Source organism: Nicotiana sylvestris, chromosome 1 (genome assembly GCF_000393655.2).
Source record: "Nicotiana sylvestris chromosome 1, ASM39365v2, whole genome shotgun sequence".
NCBI lineage: Eukaryota > Viridiplantae > Streptophyta > Magnoliopsida > Solanales > Solanaceae > Nicotiana > Nicotiana sylvestris.
In genome coordinates, this window is record NC_091057.1 from 141,429,942 (window position 1) to 141,449,447 (window position 19,506).

The window sequence follows — 19,506 nt, forward strand, 5'->3', positions numbered from 1 at the left end:
TTCATATTATTCATGGTTGAATTATAATTTATAAATATTTTAAATAGATTATTTATTATAATTTTGTGATTTTAATGTAATTTTTATAATTATTTTTTATTTTATAGTATTATCTTAAAATTCTTGAAATTAGTAAAATTTAAAGATCTGTGGGACTTGCGCCCCATGTCTACGTCTCGCCTCACGTCCCCACCTTTTAAAACATTGGTCATGCCTCATCTTGTCTACTTATGTCTGTTTCCTCCGCCCTATAGCAAATAGATAAATGATTAATCATAGTACTGCTAGCAAAAGGATAATAAAGAAGGCCTAATATCAAGAAAAGCATCACGTTGCTTATTTCACGTGGATGATACCACATGGCTTAGATAAGTTGTTGCTAGTAAAAAGTTTCAACTTTCCTTTCTGGTCATAGTTCCACACGGTTTCACAACGCTTTTCAAATATAAATTAACTGCCATGCATCATCTTCTTCTACTTAAAATACGCAAATTATCAATCTTTTAGCTGCCAAAACATAATATAATAAAAGCTAACAATTAACATCGGCAAATAAATCCACATTGTTTATTCCCACGAGGATGACCCCACATCATCATGCAAGTTTATTCCTATTTTAGACGTTGCAGATCAGCAGAAGCCTCAATTTTCCCTTTCTGCTCACAGTCCAAATGAGAAGTCAAATGTTTTCCCAGCTCTTCTTCATCCTACTACTCTCTATCTGCAATAAAATGAATGATGCAATGGCAGCTAATTCCAGCAAATGTCTTGAGGATCAGAAGATGTTGCTGCTGCAGCTCAGAAATAATCTTACTTATAATTCTGAAGTATCCACCAAGCTGGTTAAGTGGGATCAGAGGATTGACTGCTGTCAATGGCAGGGCATCACCTGCAATGATGCAGGGCAAGTTATTGGTCTTGACCTTAGCTATGAATCGTTCTCGGGCAGTATCAACCCATTAGCAAATCTTAAGTTTCTCTCCGTTATCCGTCTTGATGTGAACAATTTATCTGCTCCAATTCCAGAGTTCTTTTTGGACTTTTCCAATCTAACTGTCTTGAGTCTAAGTTCCTGCAACTTGATAGGAGAAGTGCCTCAGAGGATATTCCAGGTACCAACTCTACAGACTATTGACTTATCACAAAATGAAATGCTTGGAGGTTCTTTACCTGAATTTCCTTCAAATGGATCTCTACACACTCTGGATCTAAGCTATACAGGACTCTCAGGAAGTATACCCACGTCCATTGAGAACCTTAGCATGTTGTCGCATGTTGACCTTAAGTTATGTAATTTTACAGGTCCAATTCCATCTTCTATGGAAAATCTTACCCAGCTTTCTTATCTGGATTTCACCTGGAATAGCTTCACTGGTTCTTTCCCAACTTTTAAACTGTCCAAGAACCTCACTTCTATAGCCTCTGCTGGAAATAATTTGACAGGAATATCATCTGACTGGGAAGGCCATGAGAATCTTAAATATCTTGACTTGGGTAACAATTCACTTTCGGGGCTCATTCCAGCGTCATTGTTTTACCTACCCTCACTTGTGGGTTTAAATCTGGCCAACAACAAATTTTCTGGCAAAATAACTGAATTACAAAATGTTACTTCTCCACTAGTAATTCTTGACTTGAGTGCCAACAAATTGGAAGGGCCAATACCTGAGTTTTTCTTTGAGCTACACGAGCTCGGAACTCTTACACTTTCATCCAACAACTTCAATGGAACTGTGCACTTAAAGAAGTTTACAAAGCTCAATAACCTTGGAAGCCTTGATCTATCCCACAACAGCTTATCAATTGACACAAATATAAGTGAATCAGACCTTGCTTTGCTCCCCCAGCTTAGTGGTTTATTCTTGGTGTCGTGCCACCTGCAGAATATCTCCTTTCTCAAGAACCAATCCAGCTTGCAGATGCTAGATCTCTCAAGCAGCCAACTTACTGGTGAAATACCAAACTGGTTGTGGGAAATCAATGATGGAAATCTCCGTTTTCTGAATCTTTCTGGCAATCGATTCACGCATTTTCAAGAGCCTTATAGATTTGGCATTCTAGATTTCCTTGATCTGCATTCAAATCTGCTCACTGGAAATATTCCACTACCACCAATAGCAGCTAAATACGTGGACTTCTCCAACAATAACTTTGCTACGTTGATGCCGCCTGACATTGGCAATTATCTTGAAATTGCTTGGTTCTTCTCAATTGCAAACAACCAAGTTATTGGCAATATCCCTTCTTCAATCTGCAAGGACAGATATCTTGAAGTACTTGATTTGTCTAACAATAGATTGAATGGCACAATACCACCATGTTTGGCAGAATTGAGCATCACACTGAAAGTATTGAACCTGGGGAAAAACAAACTTGCAGGAAATATACCTCGAAATATTTCTCATAATTGTCAGTTACAAAGCCTTGATCTCAGTCAGAATCTCTTGTCAGGTCAGCTTCCCCGTTCTTTGTCCAACTGCATAAATCTAAAGCTAATGAATCTGGGAAACAACAAGATCAGGGATACCTTCCCCTGTTGGTTGAGGAACTTATCCAATTTGCGCATACTTGCATTGCGCTTCAATCGTTTCCATGGGAACATTGATTGCTCTGGAATGAGTTCCAACTGGACAGCTCTTCAAATCATCGACCTAGCATCCAATAATTTAGGGGGCATTCTGTCCCGAAATTCATTCTTGGAGCTAAATGCAATGACTGTTGATCCAGCTATAGCGCATTCACACTTTGATCACTTGCATTTTGAGTCTGTATCTGTTAGTCCAATTTACTATCAGGATACAGTCGGTCTTTTTCTTAAAGGACAAAATGTTACATTGGCAAAGATCCCCGTCTTCTTCACCTCCATCGATTTTTCAAGTAACAATTTTGTGGGGGACATACCGGAGACAGTTGGAGATCTCAAATCACTTTATCTGCTGAATATTTCACACAACAATCTCACAGGTCAAATCCCTCCAGCATTTGGAAATCTGAAGCAATTGGGATCACTGGACCTGTCATTCAACAATTTAGATGGAAATATCCCAGAAAAGCTTGCTAGCCTCACATTTCTTTCCGTCTTAAATTTATCATATAATGAACTGGTTGGAGTGATACCACGAAGTACCCAATTTGATACCTTTGCGGAAAGTTTCAGAGGAAACAAGGGGCTATGCGGGTTCCAGCTGAATAGAACTTGCAAAAATATTTCAGCAGTAGCACCTTCAGAGCCAGAATTTGAGGAGGAGAATTTATTTTCAAGGACAGAGATTTATTTAAGCGTTATGTTAGGATTTGCTGTTGGCATTGGGATCATCTTTCTACCACTTTTGTTCTCTAAAAGATGGAACCAGTCGTACAACAAACTAGTTGACAGATGGATTTTAAGGATATTTGAGCAACGAGATCAAGATGGGAGAAAGAGTAAGAGCATTAGCGAACCATCTTGGAAGAAGACAACGGGGAAATCAACAGGCAGTCATTAGGTTCACGAAATGATTGTAGAGAAAGGTTTATGTTTCTTATTCTATTGGCCTAGATAACAGTTTTGAGCTGAAATCCTTCCTATTTTTTTGAAGCAATTGCAGTACATTCCTCCATCTTGTAATACTTCAGTATATAATTGTTTCCACTGTGAGTTATCAGTGTTTCGCTGTTGCTGGTCCATTCATTTTGATTGCTACTTATTAGATAGCAAAGTAGTTTGTCAACCTATAAGATAAAAAATTTAAATTTAAAAAGACGCAATCTTGCTTTCTACTTTGTAATTGTAGTGAACATCAGTGCATATTCATAACGAACCTGATAACTACTATACTGACTTAGTCAAAGTAAAACCGGCAACAAGCACGTTCTTCCCCTGAAAGTGAATGATTTGTAGAAAAATCCATCTAAATAAGCAGTTTAAAACTTTTATTGCAGCAAGTAGAGAAAGAATGTCCTAATGGATATTCATGTAAGGCTCTCAAAAAGTAAACCAAAGCATAGCATTGTCAGAAGCTAAAAAGGAAAATAGTATTACCTCAGTTCAACTTCAAAGAAGCATTTCAACAAGCACCTGTTCGGCACTAGGCAGGTGACTGATGAGAGTTGTATTCATGCTACAAGAGTTAGAATTGAGCTTTTAGAATATGGTCTCATTATTAGTATTATTTTTTTCTTAATATCCAGGTCAAGTCAAACTAGGTTGGTATTGTTGGATCTGTCGAACAACCAAATCAGAGGTGAAATACCAAGCTGGATATGGAAACTTTTCACACAGAGAGCCATTCACTGATCTATCTCATAATCAATTCACACATTTACAAGCACCTTTTAGAGTTGGCTTTCTAAATTCCTTTGATATTCAAGCAAACCTGCTTCCCGGTGAAGTTCCATTACCACCATCTACAGCAGTATATGTGGACTTGTCTAGAAATAAATTTGATGGTTTTATCTCACCTGATTTCAGCAATCACCTCTCAAATGCCTGTTCTTCTCATTGCAAATAACAAACTCAGTGGTGCTATCCCTTCTTCAATATGCAGTGCGACCAATCTTGAAGTACTTGACTTGTCCAGCAATAGTTTGAATGGCAGTATACCATCATGCTTAGCTAAACAAAGCCTGACAGTACTGAACCTTGGAGGAAACAATATCAGAGGTAATATGTCTGGCAACTTTTCAGAGGAGTGTCGCTTGGAGACAATAGATCTAAGACATAATCACTTGGAATGGAAGATTTCTCGGTCTTTATCCAATTGCAGCAATCTAAAGGTATTAAACGTGGGGAGCAACAAGATAGGTGATACCTTTCCTTGTTTGGTTGAGAAGGTTGCCCTATCTCCATGTACTTGTGTTACGCTTCAATAATTTCAATGGCAACATTGATTGCTCTGGGGTCAATTACACATGGCCTTCTCTCCAAATCATTGACCTAGCTTCCAATAATTTTAGGGGCATTCTGCCTAGAAATTTATTCTTGAAGCTGGAAGGTATGAAAGTTGACTCAGCATGATAGCGATATCACGCGTTGATCACCTGTATGCTGCCAACAGAGTTTCTTTTGGAGATGATTCAAGCGCACAAGTATCAGGATACAGTCACTCTTACTCTTAAGGGACAAGAAATGTCCGTGCCAAATATTTGGTTTACCTTCAACTTAATTGACTTTTCGAACAACAGTTTCGTTGGAGGAATCCCTGAGACAGTCGAAGAACTCAAATCTTTTATCTTCTAAACTAATCGCACAATGCTCTCACTGGCCAAATCCCACCTGCAATTGGAAATTTGAAGCAATTGGGATCACTAGACCTTTCATTCAATAAGTTAAACGGGCATGTCCCAGAGAAGCTCTCAGGCATCCCACATCTTTTCTTTCTTAAATTTATCATACAATGAACTTGTTGGAATGACCCCTCGAGGCGACCAAAATTCAAACCTTTTATGACAAATCATTCATGGGAAACAAGGGATTGCGCGGCTTCCCAATGAACAAAGCTTGCAATAAGGACAGAGAAGAAGCACCTGTGCAGCCAGCATCTGAAGACGAGCAAATGTTTAGCAAGGCTGACATTTATGTACCCGCTGCATTAGGCTTTGCAGTGGGTATGAGAATCATATTTCTCTCACTCTTGATTTCCAAAGGATGGAAAGGTTACAACAAGCTGGTTGACGGACTAACTTTCCGGGTATTTAGCAGGTTGATGTAAAGAAAAGACGTGGTACTAGCATTAGCGAACTATATTGGAAGAAGAAAGCAGGGAAATCCACAGCCAAGTTCCAAGTTTACGCAGATGATTAATGGCTTTCAGGTCTTTTATATCATAACATATCTCATTACATGTAGCTGAATAGACGCATTTCCATTGGCTGCAATGCCTGAACATTTCATTCCCAATTAGATTAATTGCAAATGAATATTGCTTCCCCCTTATTTATATATCTTTTGTTTGTTGCTGGCTAGATCAATAAACTCTTGATCAAATACGATAGTATAAAAAACCTATAAAGCAGCCTTTTAGGAAAGTGCAATGCGCTAATTGAAATGCATCATAGTTACAGCAAAGCATGCCCTTATATTAAGCCGGCATGTGTATTCTTTCGTTACCAGAAAGCTGTCTGAGGCATGACAGGCGTCTGGTGACCATAGGAAACATAAGTGAAGTCATGATCCAAAAAAGTCCTTTATACTAATAGATCACAATTTACAAAGAATTAGATTGTGGGATGAAGAATCCAACACAAAATGTTACTCCATCTTCCTTATTGGAATAAGGAGTAGAGATGTGGTACCATCAGTGCTTTAAAAGGCAATTTCAGGGCGAGCCCCAACGTGAGTCGCACCAAAAATGCCCCGAGGCGATGGTGTGAGGCGAAAGTCCCAAGAGGCGTACGCCCATCAATTTGGGGCGTAGGCCCGGGCATTCAAGATGTAAGTGTGGGCATTTGAGGAGCGTTTTTGTAGTGAGGCGTAAGTTCTGAGGACTTTTTAAAATTAAATTAAAATTTGTTGAATAAATACTTCATATAATACCCAAATTCTCAAAAGTCAAGCTTGTAATTCTCAAAAGTTTTAAAAGGAACTGAAATGTATTAAATTTAAAAGTCAAAACCTTTTTTATTGCTTGAAACCCTAATTTACGATCTTTCCCAATTCTTTATCTTGTCCGCTAGTCTGTTAATATCTTCCAAAAGCAACGAATATTTAATTTTTGTACAAATATAAAGAGAACTTCATTCTCCTTCATAACAATAAGTTCAAAGTTCAAATTGCAGGTTAATTGTCCTTTTTATTCCTCCATGTAGAAAACTTTATTCTTTTCGACTCAAGTTACTTGTGCTTGTAACTTACGTCCATGTTTTTAAAACGCATTGCCTTAAAACATAAGGCGTCTGATGCATTTTAAATACACATGGGGCTTACGCCTTGCTAAGACATATGTAAAACGCATCGCCTTACGTCCATGCTTTTTAAAACACTGGGTACAATAAGTGAAAAAGGTGCGTTATGAAGTATTCTATTATATTAATGAAACTAAGTGAATTTAAGATATTTAACATTTTGCATAATAAATTGAAACCTAAACCTACATTTATGTCGTGCAACTTAGGGGAAAAAATATTTACATGCAAAACACACCGACTTTATTTTTTTCACTTTATTTACTTTGTGATAAACTTAGTTGTTTACCTCGAAAAATGGGGTAGCAATTAAATGTAATTTGTGATTTTAAAGATATGTGATTCATTCTAATACTAGTGAATATTCAAGTAGTATCAAGTTTAAGCAAGAAAAATTGATAAACCAAACCATAGTTTCTGTAACAACAAGGACCTCGAGCTCGACTTTCTTGGGGGCCTCGAGGTCAGTTAAGAGCAATGAAATATGAATAATAAAGTAAAAATAATAAAGTTGAAGAACACTTGTTGAGCACGTTAAGCAAGAAAAATAGAGAAGAATATTCTATTGCTGTGAATAATCTAAGGTGGATCTTACAAAATGATTGGGGTCCCCTTTATATAGGAGGAGAAAACCCCAATATAGTACATTCCTAATTGTAGTAAGGAATTCTATTGGTACAGGTGTACAGTAGCCTAGTACGGACCTGTACCATTTCGTACAAATCTCATCCTTTAATTTATTCTCTAACCCACGTGTCCTTGAGAAACTCCTGCTCTTTCTTGATTGCCCCCGAGAATGTACTGCCCTCAATGTGCCAGGTCTTCGATCTGCTTCTCTGAGGTACGTGTCCTCCGACTAGGTCCGACCTCTTCCTCGAGTCACCAGGACTTGGACTCATAGCCCAATTTAAGACTTCGAAATCGGGCTCCTTGATTTTGACCATATACAGATAGTCCCCGCGTTTCTTAGAATAAAATGATATGAAACGATTTGAACCTTGATTTTCCCGAGCCTCTCGCATTGATGTCATGCTCGTGACGTAGGCGTTTGAAGTGATCGAAATGTCCCGTCGGTCCATTTCTCCAAAAGCATTGAATGTACCACCGGTCCCTTTCCCCAAAAGCATTGAATGTGCCGCCGGTTCCATTGTCGGCTTTCTATAAATAAGGGGTTGGCTGAACAAAAACCACACTCATTCCTTCTTCATCAACTTTTAGCCCTTTCCCTTTTCTATATCTTCTTCTAATCACCTATTTTTATGGTTCAAATCTGTGACCATAAGGTCTCATGGCAACAACTTTACCAATTACACCAAGGCTTCCTTTTTTAAATCTTTACCCCCACTAAGTGGGATTATACTAGGTTGTTGTTGTTGTTGGCTTGAGACAAAGAGAGAAGGGCACCGAATTCTTCCCGTACCAGAAGATATGCGAACTTTACACTGTTGCTCATCTCTCTTAACTTCAACCTGGTGTGGCGCTCCATTCCTTTTGCTTTCCATGGAGTGAGGTGGCACTATCATCTACTAACTTTTGCATCCCGCACCAGTACAATGTATCAAGAAGCGGTTTCAAAACAGTTGCGCTGATAAGACCCAAACTCGCCAAGTTTTTCACCAGGATGCAATTTTCTCTGAAGATCAAGATGGAGTCCCCGATGAGGAGGTTCTCGAAGATGCCGCTCTCGAGGATACGCCCCCAAAAGTAGATTAGTTTCTCTTTTTCTTTTCTATGCAAGGGCCCCTTGCGGGCGTTATAATATATTTTGTAAATTTCCTTAATGAATCATAAAGTATCTTTTGCTCTCTCCTCGATTTGTGTTGACTTTATTTTGTCCCTGTTTATGAAAGATTCCGATGATTCAAATACTAAGCTCGAGTATCAGTCTAGGTTCGTAGCAAACCCTTAGGTTCTTCTTGCTCAAGATCATACCCCCTGGGTTTTAGATGATCCTCGATTTAAGCTTAAAATTACTTCGAAGCGAAATCGGAATGATGGGGCCTTTGGGTTCGAGATAAATGAGAACAGAGTCTCGGGCTCCCATAAGCTTTTGGCCCTATATCATTTTTAAGCTAGCCCTTAGGCTCTTGTATATCGGCTCTTAAGCTCTTTTATATCGTCCCTTAGGCTTGTATATATCGGCCCTTAGGCTCTTTAAGTTAGGCCGTTTCACCCTTTAAAATGGCTATGATTTTTCCCTCTTTCCGGCTAAAATACTTAGTAAAAATTTTTTGTATGCCTTTGCATGTATTTTTTGTACCTGTTTGGGTTTTTCGAAGGTTTGACGTATCAAAACCTTATTAGTAATTTGATTGTGTAAACATCATCAAATTAGTCTTGATGTCTTTTCGAAGGCTTATGTTATCGAAGCCTTTCGAGAGCTGAATTTATCAAAGCCCTTAGATTTTTCGAGGGCTGAATTTATCGAAGCCCCTTATATTCTGCTTTTGTCGAGGGTAGCCTGATTTAACCGATTTTTCAATGTTTGAAGGCCTTTTAATTTATGGCGGAAGTCGGACGTCTCCTAGCCGCATTATTTTGACCGTAACCTTTATATGATCGTAGTCTCTAATATGGTCGTAGCCTTCGGGTGCGTCACTTGGACTTGTTTCCCGACAACTTTTTGAACTTGTCAGAAAAGTTAGTCCCCGAGTGTATCGGCCTTGGCCTTTGTTTTGAGGGGGTGCCTCTTTGAGGTCTTATGAGTCCGAGTTTTTGGTGACTCGAATGTACTGACTATCGATGACAGTCCCCGAGTATTCGGGGGTGCTTTTATGTTTTGGCTCTTGAGTCGTTTCGCGTAGGATTATAAGTGTAGAGCTCATATAATAGTAGACTTTTTTGAGATACAAAGTGTTTTTGATATTAACATAATGCTTCTTCAAATAATTGATACATGCATACAAGCTTTGCCGTTGGGAATCGACTATTATATACGGACACGGTTCATCTGACCGTTTGGCCCATTACAAAGTTTTTCTATCGAGGCCCTCTTAGGCGTGGAATATCTTTATCAAAAAATATATCCTCCGAGGGTGATGCCCCCCAATATTCGAGGTTGATCGAAAAGAAGCCTTGAATACTTTATTGAATGTTCCTTAGATAGCATATAGGTGTTGCCTCGTTAAAAACCTTCTCGGAAAAACCCATTTGGGATAAAACCCGATCTAAGGGAAAAAGAGTGCAACACATGCTTTAAACCCAAGGTCTTTGAGCCGGAAGATGCCTCGATATCTTCAATCGAACATATGCAAGAAGTTAGTTTTAAATACAAATGAAAAAGAGGAGAAGGTCATACTTCAGCAGTAATATCGCTTAAGCATCGATACGTTCCAATTGTTTGGTGGTTGCTCGCCTTCTATTGTGCTAAGTTTGTAGGATCCTTTCCTACAATTTCGTGGACACAGTACGTTCCTTCCCAATTGGGACCTAGCTTCCCTTCATTTGGGTCTCGAGTGACTTTCCTTAGAACCAAGTCCCCGACTCTGAAATATCGAAGGTTCGTCCTTTTGTTGTAATACCTTTCGATCCTTTATTTTTGTGCGGCCATTCGAATCAATGCAGCCTCCCATTTTTCATCAAGTAATTCAAGAGAAGTGTTCATAGCTTCGTGATTTAAGTCCTCGGTGGCATGATGAAACCTGACGGTAGCTTTCCCGACTTCGATTGGGATCAGTGCTTCGGATCCGTATACAAAAGAAAACGGGGTCTCCCCTGTGCTCGACTTTGAAGTTGTTCGATACACCCAGAGCACCTCGGGCAGGACTTCTCTCCATTTCCCTTAAGCATCATTTAACCTTTTCTTTAAGTTTCGAATGATGGCTTTATTTGTGGACTTATCCTGGCCATTTGAACTCGGGTGGTAAGGCGCTGATTGAATCATTTTGATTTTATGGTCCTCGCGGAATTTTGTTACTTTGCTGCCGATGAACTGCTTTCCGTTGTCACATGCTATTTCAGTGGGTATTCCGAACCGACATATGATGTGATCCCATATGAAGTCTATGACTTTTTTCCCCTTATTTTCTCGAAGGCGTGCGCTTCTACCCATTTTGAGAAGTAGTCAGTCATAAACAAAATGAATCTAGCTTTACCTGGCACCATTGGTTGGGGGCCGACGATGTCAATCCCCCATTTCATGAATGGCCATGTGGATAGGACCAAATGGAGTTGTTCACCGGGTTGAAGGATCATCGGTGCAACTTTTTGGCATTTGTCACACTTTCGAATGAACTCCTTGATATCTTTTTCCTTGGTATCCCAATAGTACCCTGCTCTGATCACCTTGCGAACCAGAGAGTCTGCACCAGAATAGTTCCCACAAGTACCCTCGTGGATTTTCCGTAATACGTAATCAGTATCCCCGGGTCCCAAGCACACTGCTAGTGGTCCATCGAAGGTTCTTCTGTACAACGTTCCATCTTCATCGAGTGATAATTGAGCTGCTTTGGTTCGAAGCGTTCTCGACTCCTTTGGGTCCGCGGGGAGCTTCCCATGTTTTAGGTAGTCGATGTACTTATTCCTCTAATCCCACGTTAAACTTGTTGAATTAATCTCTGCATGGCCTATTTCGACCGACTTCGATAGTTGGACGACAGTCCACGGGAGGATATCATCTTCTTCAACCGATGACCCCAAGTTTGCAAGTGCATCGACCTTACTATTCTACTCTCGAGGAACATGATCCATCGTCCACTCCTTGAAGCGGTGCAATGTCACTTGAAACTTGTCCAAGTACCTATGCATTCAGTCGTCTCGAACCTCGAAGCTCCCGTTTACTTGATTTACTACCAAAAAAGAGTCACATTTTGCCTCGATGACCTCTGCCCCTAGGCCCTTGGCTAGTTTGAGACATGTAATAATGGCCTCATACTCAGCCTCATTGTTAGTGAATTTAGGAGTTTTGATAGACTGCCTGATGACACCGCCCGTAGGTGGCTTTAAAATGATACCGAGCCCGGTCCCTTTCACATTCGAGGCACTGTCTGTGAAGAGGGTCCATACCCCCGATGACGTACCCGTTTTTAGCAAGATTTCCTTTTCTACTTCGGGTACAAGGGAAGGCATGAAATCGGCCACGAAGTCTGCCAAAATTTAAGCCTTGATAGCCGTTAGAGGCTGATATTCAATATCATACCCTCCAAGCTTGATGGCTGATCGCTGCCGACTCGACACTACACTATGGTAGGAAGAGCGGATCGCAATAGCTTTTACCCGAATAGAGGTCCGGGATCGAATTTCCATAGGGAGCTAGTAGTGGAGTTGTATTTTCTGTTTAGCCTAGAGTTGCGGTTGTGCTTCTAATGTCACTTCAAGCATCTTTTGAGTTTTTGTATTTATAACTACTATTATAAAACTGCGGATTAAAGCTAGATTATGCTAGAAGAATATTGCTAATGTCACGCTCCAAAACTGAGGAGCGCGACCGACGCTCAATCGAGTGAACCCAACTGAGCAAGCCTTATTAACCACTATCAACCCAACTCAATAAGAATAAGGAAGTCGTGCTTACCTTTATTTAAACTAGGATAGGTAGTACATTCAACATCTTAGTTCATTTCATATCACAACATTAAAGCGTGGTTGACTTCCAAGGTTCCATACAAGTTATATTGTAGAAGAAAGCAAGGGTACAAGGTTACAACATGGTCCATTGACCTATCCAATACCCATAAATAACCCACACAAACATCTACGGAGCCTGTAAGGATACGAAAGACATGACATCAATGCCGGCAACAAGGCCCCGGCTATACCTCAAAAGTAAAAGTCCAAAATAAGAAGGTGTGAAATATAGCCCCTCGAAGTAGAAGGGGTCTCACCAAGATCTTTAGAAGAAGGATGCTCCGCTACACACGATCGGCACTATCCGCTATGGAGCCACCTACATTCGTAAAACAAATGTAGCGCCCCTGGCAAAAGGGACGTTAGTACCATGGAATAGTACTAGTATGTATAACTAAATACCATTTTACTAGAAATAACTATCAAGCAAGTACGAGTAAGTCACGTGAGTAAATCAAATATGCAATGCATGCAATCCTTCATATAATTTCCTAAACTCAGTTTGGGCCATCTCTTTCATATGTTCATCACTGTTCTCAATGCCACCGCTATCTTAAGCGGAGTCCGATCACGACCCGACCGGCTAGGTCACCTCATTGGAGGCATATATCTCAATCAATATTTCATTTCCCTTATCTGGAATTCAATATCAACACATAACCACTATGTGTGCGGCATGGTGTCCGATCTCGACCCGATCGGCTAGGTCGCCTTATCTAGGCATTATCCCTTTCTCATTAGTCATCACGTCAGAATCTTTATTTCACATATATCATATCAATCCCGGGGAACTCAGGGCCACCATTATCACCTCGTTTTCCATTTTCAATATTCATCTTACAATTTGTGATCATAGACATATACATAAATTCAAGTTGCAATCACAGGTAAGTGAGCACATAACTAGCATTAATAATTCTCCGTTTCGATCTTGGCTTGCAGCCTAAGCATTTCAACACATAATTGTATTCTTCATACTTCTCTAATTATCAAGAATGGTACATTACTCCCATTGAGGCACAACCTTCACGTATATATGTAGATAATTGCAAATCAATGAATGCGTAATAACAATCAATATACTAACCAATTCAGCTCTTACCACACTTTCGTAAATGCCAACAAAGCTCAATTTCTAATAAAAGGAGGTTTTAGCCATACATACCTCAAAGAGCTTTTCCTTAAGTTACTACAACATTCCGGAAATTCTAGCCATGCCCATCTACTTCGAGACATAACAAAATTGAACACAAATTAGGAAGATATTCATAATTCTAGCTCATTTGAGCATTTTATCAAATACTAATTGAGCATCTTGATTTCTAATCTCCTTTACAAGATTTCCTTCACTCCCTAACCCAATCTTTACTTATTTATGTTCAATAATCTTCCCATAAACCTAAGTTGTACATGCATGTATACATAAAACTAATACACCCAAGAATCATACCTCAATAACCCATCTTATACTCTAAACTCGAAATTAAAGTCTAGGGTATAGAACCTTGCCTCTTAGATGAAGAACTTATGATTGGGTTCTTTAGTTCTTGAGGATTGATGCAAGATTTGGATGATTTAAATGTTGGGTTCCTTCTTCTCTCTCTAAAATTCTCTCACCTCTCTCTAAAATCAGTAGAGAATGACCCCAAATGAATCCCCAAAGGCTATATATTAAAATGGGGTCGGGTTATAAAAATTAGAAAATTAACCCTCCGATGTCAAGTATGCGATCGCAGAATCTACCGCAGAATGAGTATGCGGGCCGCAGATTCGTCGTAGAACTAGGTTGTTCTGCTTCATTCTGCGATCACAGAATGGTTTTGCGGTGCGCAGAGTTAAATCTGCGATCGCAGATTTCACCGCAGGATCGCATTTTTCCAGCTTTTGGTAATTTGATCATAACGTTGTGTAGGAATGTCCAAATGATGAACAGTTTGAAGCGTTGGAAACTAGACTCAAAGACCTTTTATTTGATAGGCTGTGAATCACACAAATCCTTATATAACTGTAGATATAATTGTCCAAAGTGAGGTCTTGTGCGCACTCATTTGCAACTTTCGTCTATTATGAAATTTTCCAACTTGGCTTAGACTTAGGCCTCTCCTTAGACCCCAATTCACTTCTAATATGACTTATACACTTATTAATATATCCAATTGATATCCATAATATCCTTAATCTTCATTTGTACGCAAGATAAAATATTTAGCCTACCTTGGCACCACGAAATCTTAAATTACTAAGCAAAATTTTCTGGGGCTTTACATTCTCCCCCGCTTAAGATTATTCGTCCTCGAATGAGGATCAAGTTTAATTCATTAGTTATCCTTATGTAACTTCTGCTTTTCACATTATGAAATATATCATCAGCCCCGAATTTGGCTAACTCCTTAAATTTCCGAAAATTTCGCCAGCGTTTCCTTTGTAACTAGGACTATCCACCTGGTAGAGGGCCCCAGATACATATCCTAACAATATATACATGTTCCATAGACATAACATAACTTGTTCAACACCAACCATGGCCGCATAGGCAACATACATAATCAAAATGGAATAGTTTAACATAGATCAAATCAAAAGATAAGAGTTTATAGGAACCAAATGCATGAAAGCTATTATATAACTATTCAAACAAATGTGGGTACTTCTTTCTCATTTCTTCCTAGGCTTCCCAAGTGGCTTCCTCAACTTGCTGGTTCCGTCATAATACTTTCACGGATACAATTTCCTTATTTCTCAGTTTTCGAACTTGCCTATCAAGAATGGCAACTGGGAATTCTTCATATGATAGCTCTTTATTCACCTCAATAGTCTCGACTGGCACGATGGTGGACGGATCCCTACTACCTTCCTTAACATAGACACATGAAAGATCGGGTGTACCAATGACATCTCGGGTGGCAGCTCGAGTTTGTATGCCACCTGACCAATTCTCTGAATGATTTTGTATGGTCCGACATACCTCAGACTTAATTTTCCCTTCCTTCCAAATCGCATGATACCCTTCATAGGGGAAACTTTCAAGAATACCCAATCGTCTTCTTTGAACTCCAAATCTCTGCGATGCACGTCCAAATAGGATTTTTAGTGACTTTGAGCAGTTTTCAACCTTTCTTTAATAAGCTTGACATTCTCCATGGCTTGATACACGAGGTCCGGCCCTATCAATTCCGCTTCTCCAACCTCGAACCATCCGATGGGAGACCTACATCTCCTACCATACAATGCTTCGAATGGTGCCATTTGGATACTAGCATGAAAGCTGTTGTTGTAAGCAAATTCTATGAGCGGCAAATGGTCATCCCAAATATCCTTGAAATCAATAGTACAAGCACATAACATGTCTTCAAGCGTCTGAATAGTCCGTTCTACTTGCCCATCGGTTTGTGGATGAAAAGCTATGCTAAGGTTTACCTATGTACCCAAACCTTGCAGAAACTTCTTCCAAAAGTGGGCTGTAAACTGAGCCCCACGATCTGAAATGATTGAGACTGGCGTGCCATGCAACCTGACTATTTCTTTGATATACAGCTGAGCATACTGTTCCATTGTGTCGGTATATTTAACTGGCAAAAAATGCACTGATTTCGTGAGTCGATCCACGATCACCCAAATTGAGTTGAATTTGCGCGGAGTGCGCGACAACCCTACCACAAAATCCATGTTAATCATCTCCTATTTCCACGTTGGAATTTCTCTGCATTGAGCCAATCCACCGGGCCTTTAATGTTCGACCTTCACTTGTTGACAATTCGGACATTTCGCCACAAAATCCGCCACATCCCTCTTTATGTTGTTCCACCAATAAATTTCCTTGAGATCATGATACATTTTTGTAAAACCTGGGTGCACGGAATACCTGGAAGTGTGAGCCTCTTCCATGATCCTTTCCCAAAGACCGTCGATATCAGGAACATACAGGCGGTCTTGGTACCGTAGGGTACCATCATTCATGCCAACGGAAAAAGCTGTGGTCTTATGTTTATGAATCCCCTCCTTCAGTTGTGCTAACAATGGATCGTTAAATTGCTTCTCTTTCATCTCTACCACGAGCGATGATTCAGCCCCATTCTGTACAATTACTCCTCCTTCATTAGAGTCTGCAAGGCGAACTCCCAAACTAGCCAATTGGTGAACCTCCCTGGCTAACGGTCTCTGATATGCCTCCAAATGAGTCAAACTTCCCATGGATTTTCGACTAAGAGTGTCTGCCACAACATTAGCCTTCCCCGGGTGATAGAGAATATCAATGTCATAGTCTTTGAGTAATTCTAGCCATCTTCGTTGCCTTAGATTCAACTTTTTCTGCTTTAAAATATATTGAAGGCTCTTGTGGTCCATGAATACATCCACATGGACCCCGTATAGATAATGTCGCCAAATCTTTAGTGCGAACACCACCGCTGCAAGCTCTAAGTCATGAGTTGGATAGTTCTTTTCATGATTCTTGAGTTTCCTAGAAGCGTAGGCTATAACCTTTCCATGTTGCATCAGCACACACCCGAGCTCGACTCTCGAAGAATCGCAATACACCACAAATCCCTTTGTACCCTCTGGCAGGGATGATACCGGTGCTGTTGTCAACCTTGATTTCAATTCTTGAAAACTCTTTTCACAAGCATCGGACCATTGGAATTTAACTGCTTTCTGCGTCAATTTGGTCAATGGAGAGGCAAGAGTAGAAAACCCTTCCACAAACCTCTTGTAGTACCCAGCTAAACCCAAGAAGCTGCGGATTTCGGTTGGAGTGGTAGGTCTAGGCCAATTCTTCATTGCTGCAACCTTCTGAGAATCAACCATAATTCCTTCCCTAGAAACGACATGACCCAAGAACGCAACAGATTCAAGCCAAAATTCACATTTTGAAAATTTCGCATACAATTGATGTTGCTGAAGAGTCTGCAAAACTGCCCTGAGATGGTCAGCATTGTCCTCCCGACTTCGGAAATATACCAGAATATCGTCAATGAACACTATCACAAAAGAGTCTAGAAAGGGCTTCAAGACCCTATTCATAAGGTCTATGAAAGCTGCGGGGGCATTTGTTAGCCTAAAAGACATCACCATAAATTCAAAGTGCCCATACCGGGTTTTGAAAGCTGTTTTTGGAATGTCTTGTTCCCTTATCTTTAATTGATGATACCCGGACCGCAAGTCAATCTTTGAGAAACACATAGCACCTTGCAATTGATCAAACAAGTCATCTATCCTTGGCAGAGGATATTTGTTCCTGATTGTGACCTTGTTGAGTTGCCGGTAGTCAATACACATCTGCATCGATCCATCTTTCTTCCTTACAAACAAGACCGATGCACCCCATGGCGACACACTCAGCCGGATGAAACCCTTCTCTAACAAATCCTTTAATTGTTCCTTTAGCTCTTTCAATTCTGCTGGTGCCATTCTGTAGGGTGGAATTGATATAGATTGCGTTCTGATCCGATGACCTCGAGATAAATCGGCCTAGGAAAACTATCCTCCCAGTCAACCATTTTAGGGCTTTCACATTGTTCACCACGGTGATTTCCTCAATGGCTTTGATTTTCTCGGGGTTGATCTATATCCCCCTGTTTGATACCATGAAGCCCAAGAACCGACTTCAAAAGTGCATTTCTCGGGATTGAGCTTAATGTTTTACTTTCTTAGGATGTCGAATTTTACCTGAAAACGGGTCAAGTGGTCCTCTGTGTGCAGGGACTTAACTAGCATGTCATCAATATAAACTTCCATTGTTTTGCCTATTTGATGTTCGAACATCTTATTAACTAGGCGTTGGTATGTGGCCCCTACATTCTTTAGCCTGAAGGGCATTACATTATAGCAATATGTACCATACTTCGTGATGAACGAAGTCTTTTCCCGGTCCTCCGGGTTCATTTGAATCTGATTGACCCGGAGTAGGCGTCGAGAAAGGTAAGGATCTCGTGGCCAGCCGTATCATCGATCAATTAATCGATGTTGGGAAATGGGATAGAATATTTAGTGCATGCTTTGTTCAAATCCTTGTAGTCTACACACATTCTTAGTTTATTCCCCCTTCATGGGGACTACCACTACGTTAGCTAGCCATTCGGGATATTTTACTTCCCTAATGGATCCTATTTTGAGAAGTTTGGATACATCTTCCTTGATGAATGCATGCTTTACCTCGGAGTGAGGTCTCCTCTTCTGCTTCACCGGTTTAAATCTGGGATCGACACTTAGTCGATGGGTAGTTATCTCCAGTGGTATTCGTGTCATGTCTAAGTGGGACCAGGAAAAACAATCAATGTTATCGATAAGAAATTGAATGAGTTTTTTCCTGAGTTCGGGGGTTAACCTCGTTCCTAGGTATACTTTTTGTTCTGGAAGAAGCTCGATCAATACGTCTTGTTCGAGTTCCTCGACTGTGGACTTCGTCGCATCCGATTCTTTGGGAGCGATGAAGGCTCGAGGGGTGAGAAAATCTTCTTCTTCGTCCTCAGCAACCTGTTCGTCGGACACATGTCCCTCGGGCTCAACTTAGGGCACGGGCTGTGTTTGCCATTTGGTCACCTGCTCGTCCTTCGACTTTTTCGATATGGATGGTGCCGATACTGATGCCAATTTGTGCACTGCAAACATCTCCTTAGCTGTATGTTGCTCTCCATATACTGCTCTGACTCCATCCTTTGTTGGGAACTTCATCATCTGATGGAGGGTCGATGACACCGCCCTCATGCTATGGATCCACGGCCTTCCAAGCAAAGCATTATACCTCATGTCACCTTCGATGACATGAAATTTGCTGTCTTGTATGGTTCCAGCCATGTTGACTGGGAGGATGATTTCTCCCTTTGTTATTTCACTTGCCATGTTAAAGTCGTTCAAGACTTGAGATACCGATATGATTTGATCAAGTAGCCCGAAATGCTCCACGACCCTTGACTGGATTATATTTGCCGAACTACCTGGATCCACGAGAACACGTTTAACTTGGACTTTATTTAAAAGGATAGAAATTACCAGTGCATCGTTGTGAGGCTGAGATAAGACCTCGACGTCTTCCTCGCTGAATGTGAGGGTGTCCTCAGGCAT

At 40.4% G+C, this 19,506-nt stretch overlaps 2 protein-coding genes across 2 annotated transcripts; one reads left to right on the plus strand and one right to left on the minus strand.

Moving 5' to 3' along the window:
- Window positions 1–374: 374 nt before the first annotated feature.
- On the plus strand, window positions 375–3,647 carry LOC104223799 (receptor-like protein 32). Its single transcript, XM_070168551.1, has one exon. The coding sequence runs from the start codon at window positions 672–674 to the stop codon at window positions 3,483–3,485; it is 2,814 nt and encodes a 937-aa protein (XP_070024652.1). The 5' UTR covers window positions 375–671; the 3' UTR covers window positions 3,486–3,647.
- Window positions 3,648–18,951: 15,304 nt separating this feature from the next.
- LOC138875338 (uncharacterized) lies at window positions 18,952–19,506 on the minus strand. The gene has a single exon (XM_070154165.1). It carries the CDS (start codon window positions 19,504–19,506, stop codon window positions 18,952–18,954), a length of 555 nt encoding a protein of 184 aa, XP_070010266.1.

Excerpts from the sequence above, each read along its gene's own strand:
- LOC104223799 (XM_070168551.1), top strand. The coding sequence starts at position 672 with ATGAGAAGTCAAATGTTTTCCCAGCTCTTCTTCATCCTACTACTCTCT.
- LOC138875338 (XM_070154165.1), bottom strand. The coding sequence starts at position 19,506 with ATGCCTGAGGACACCCTCACATTCAGCGAGGAAGACGTCGAGGTCTTA.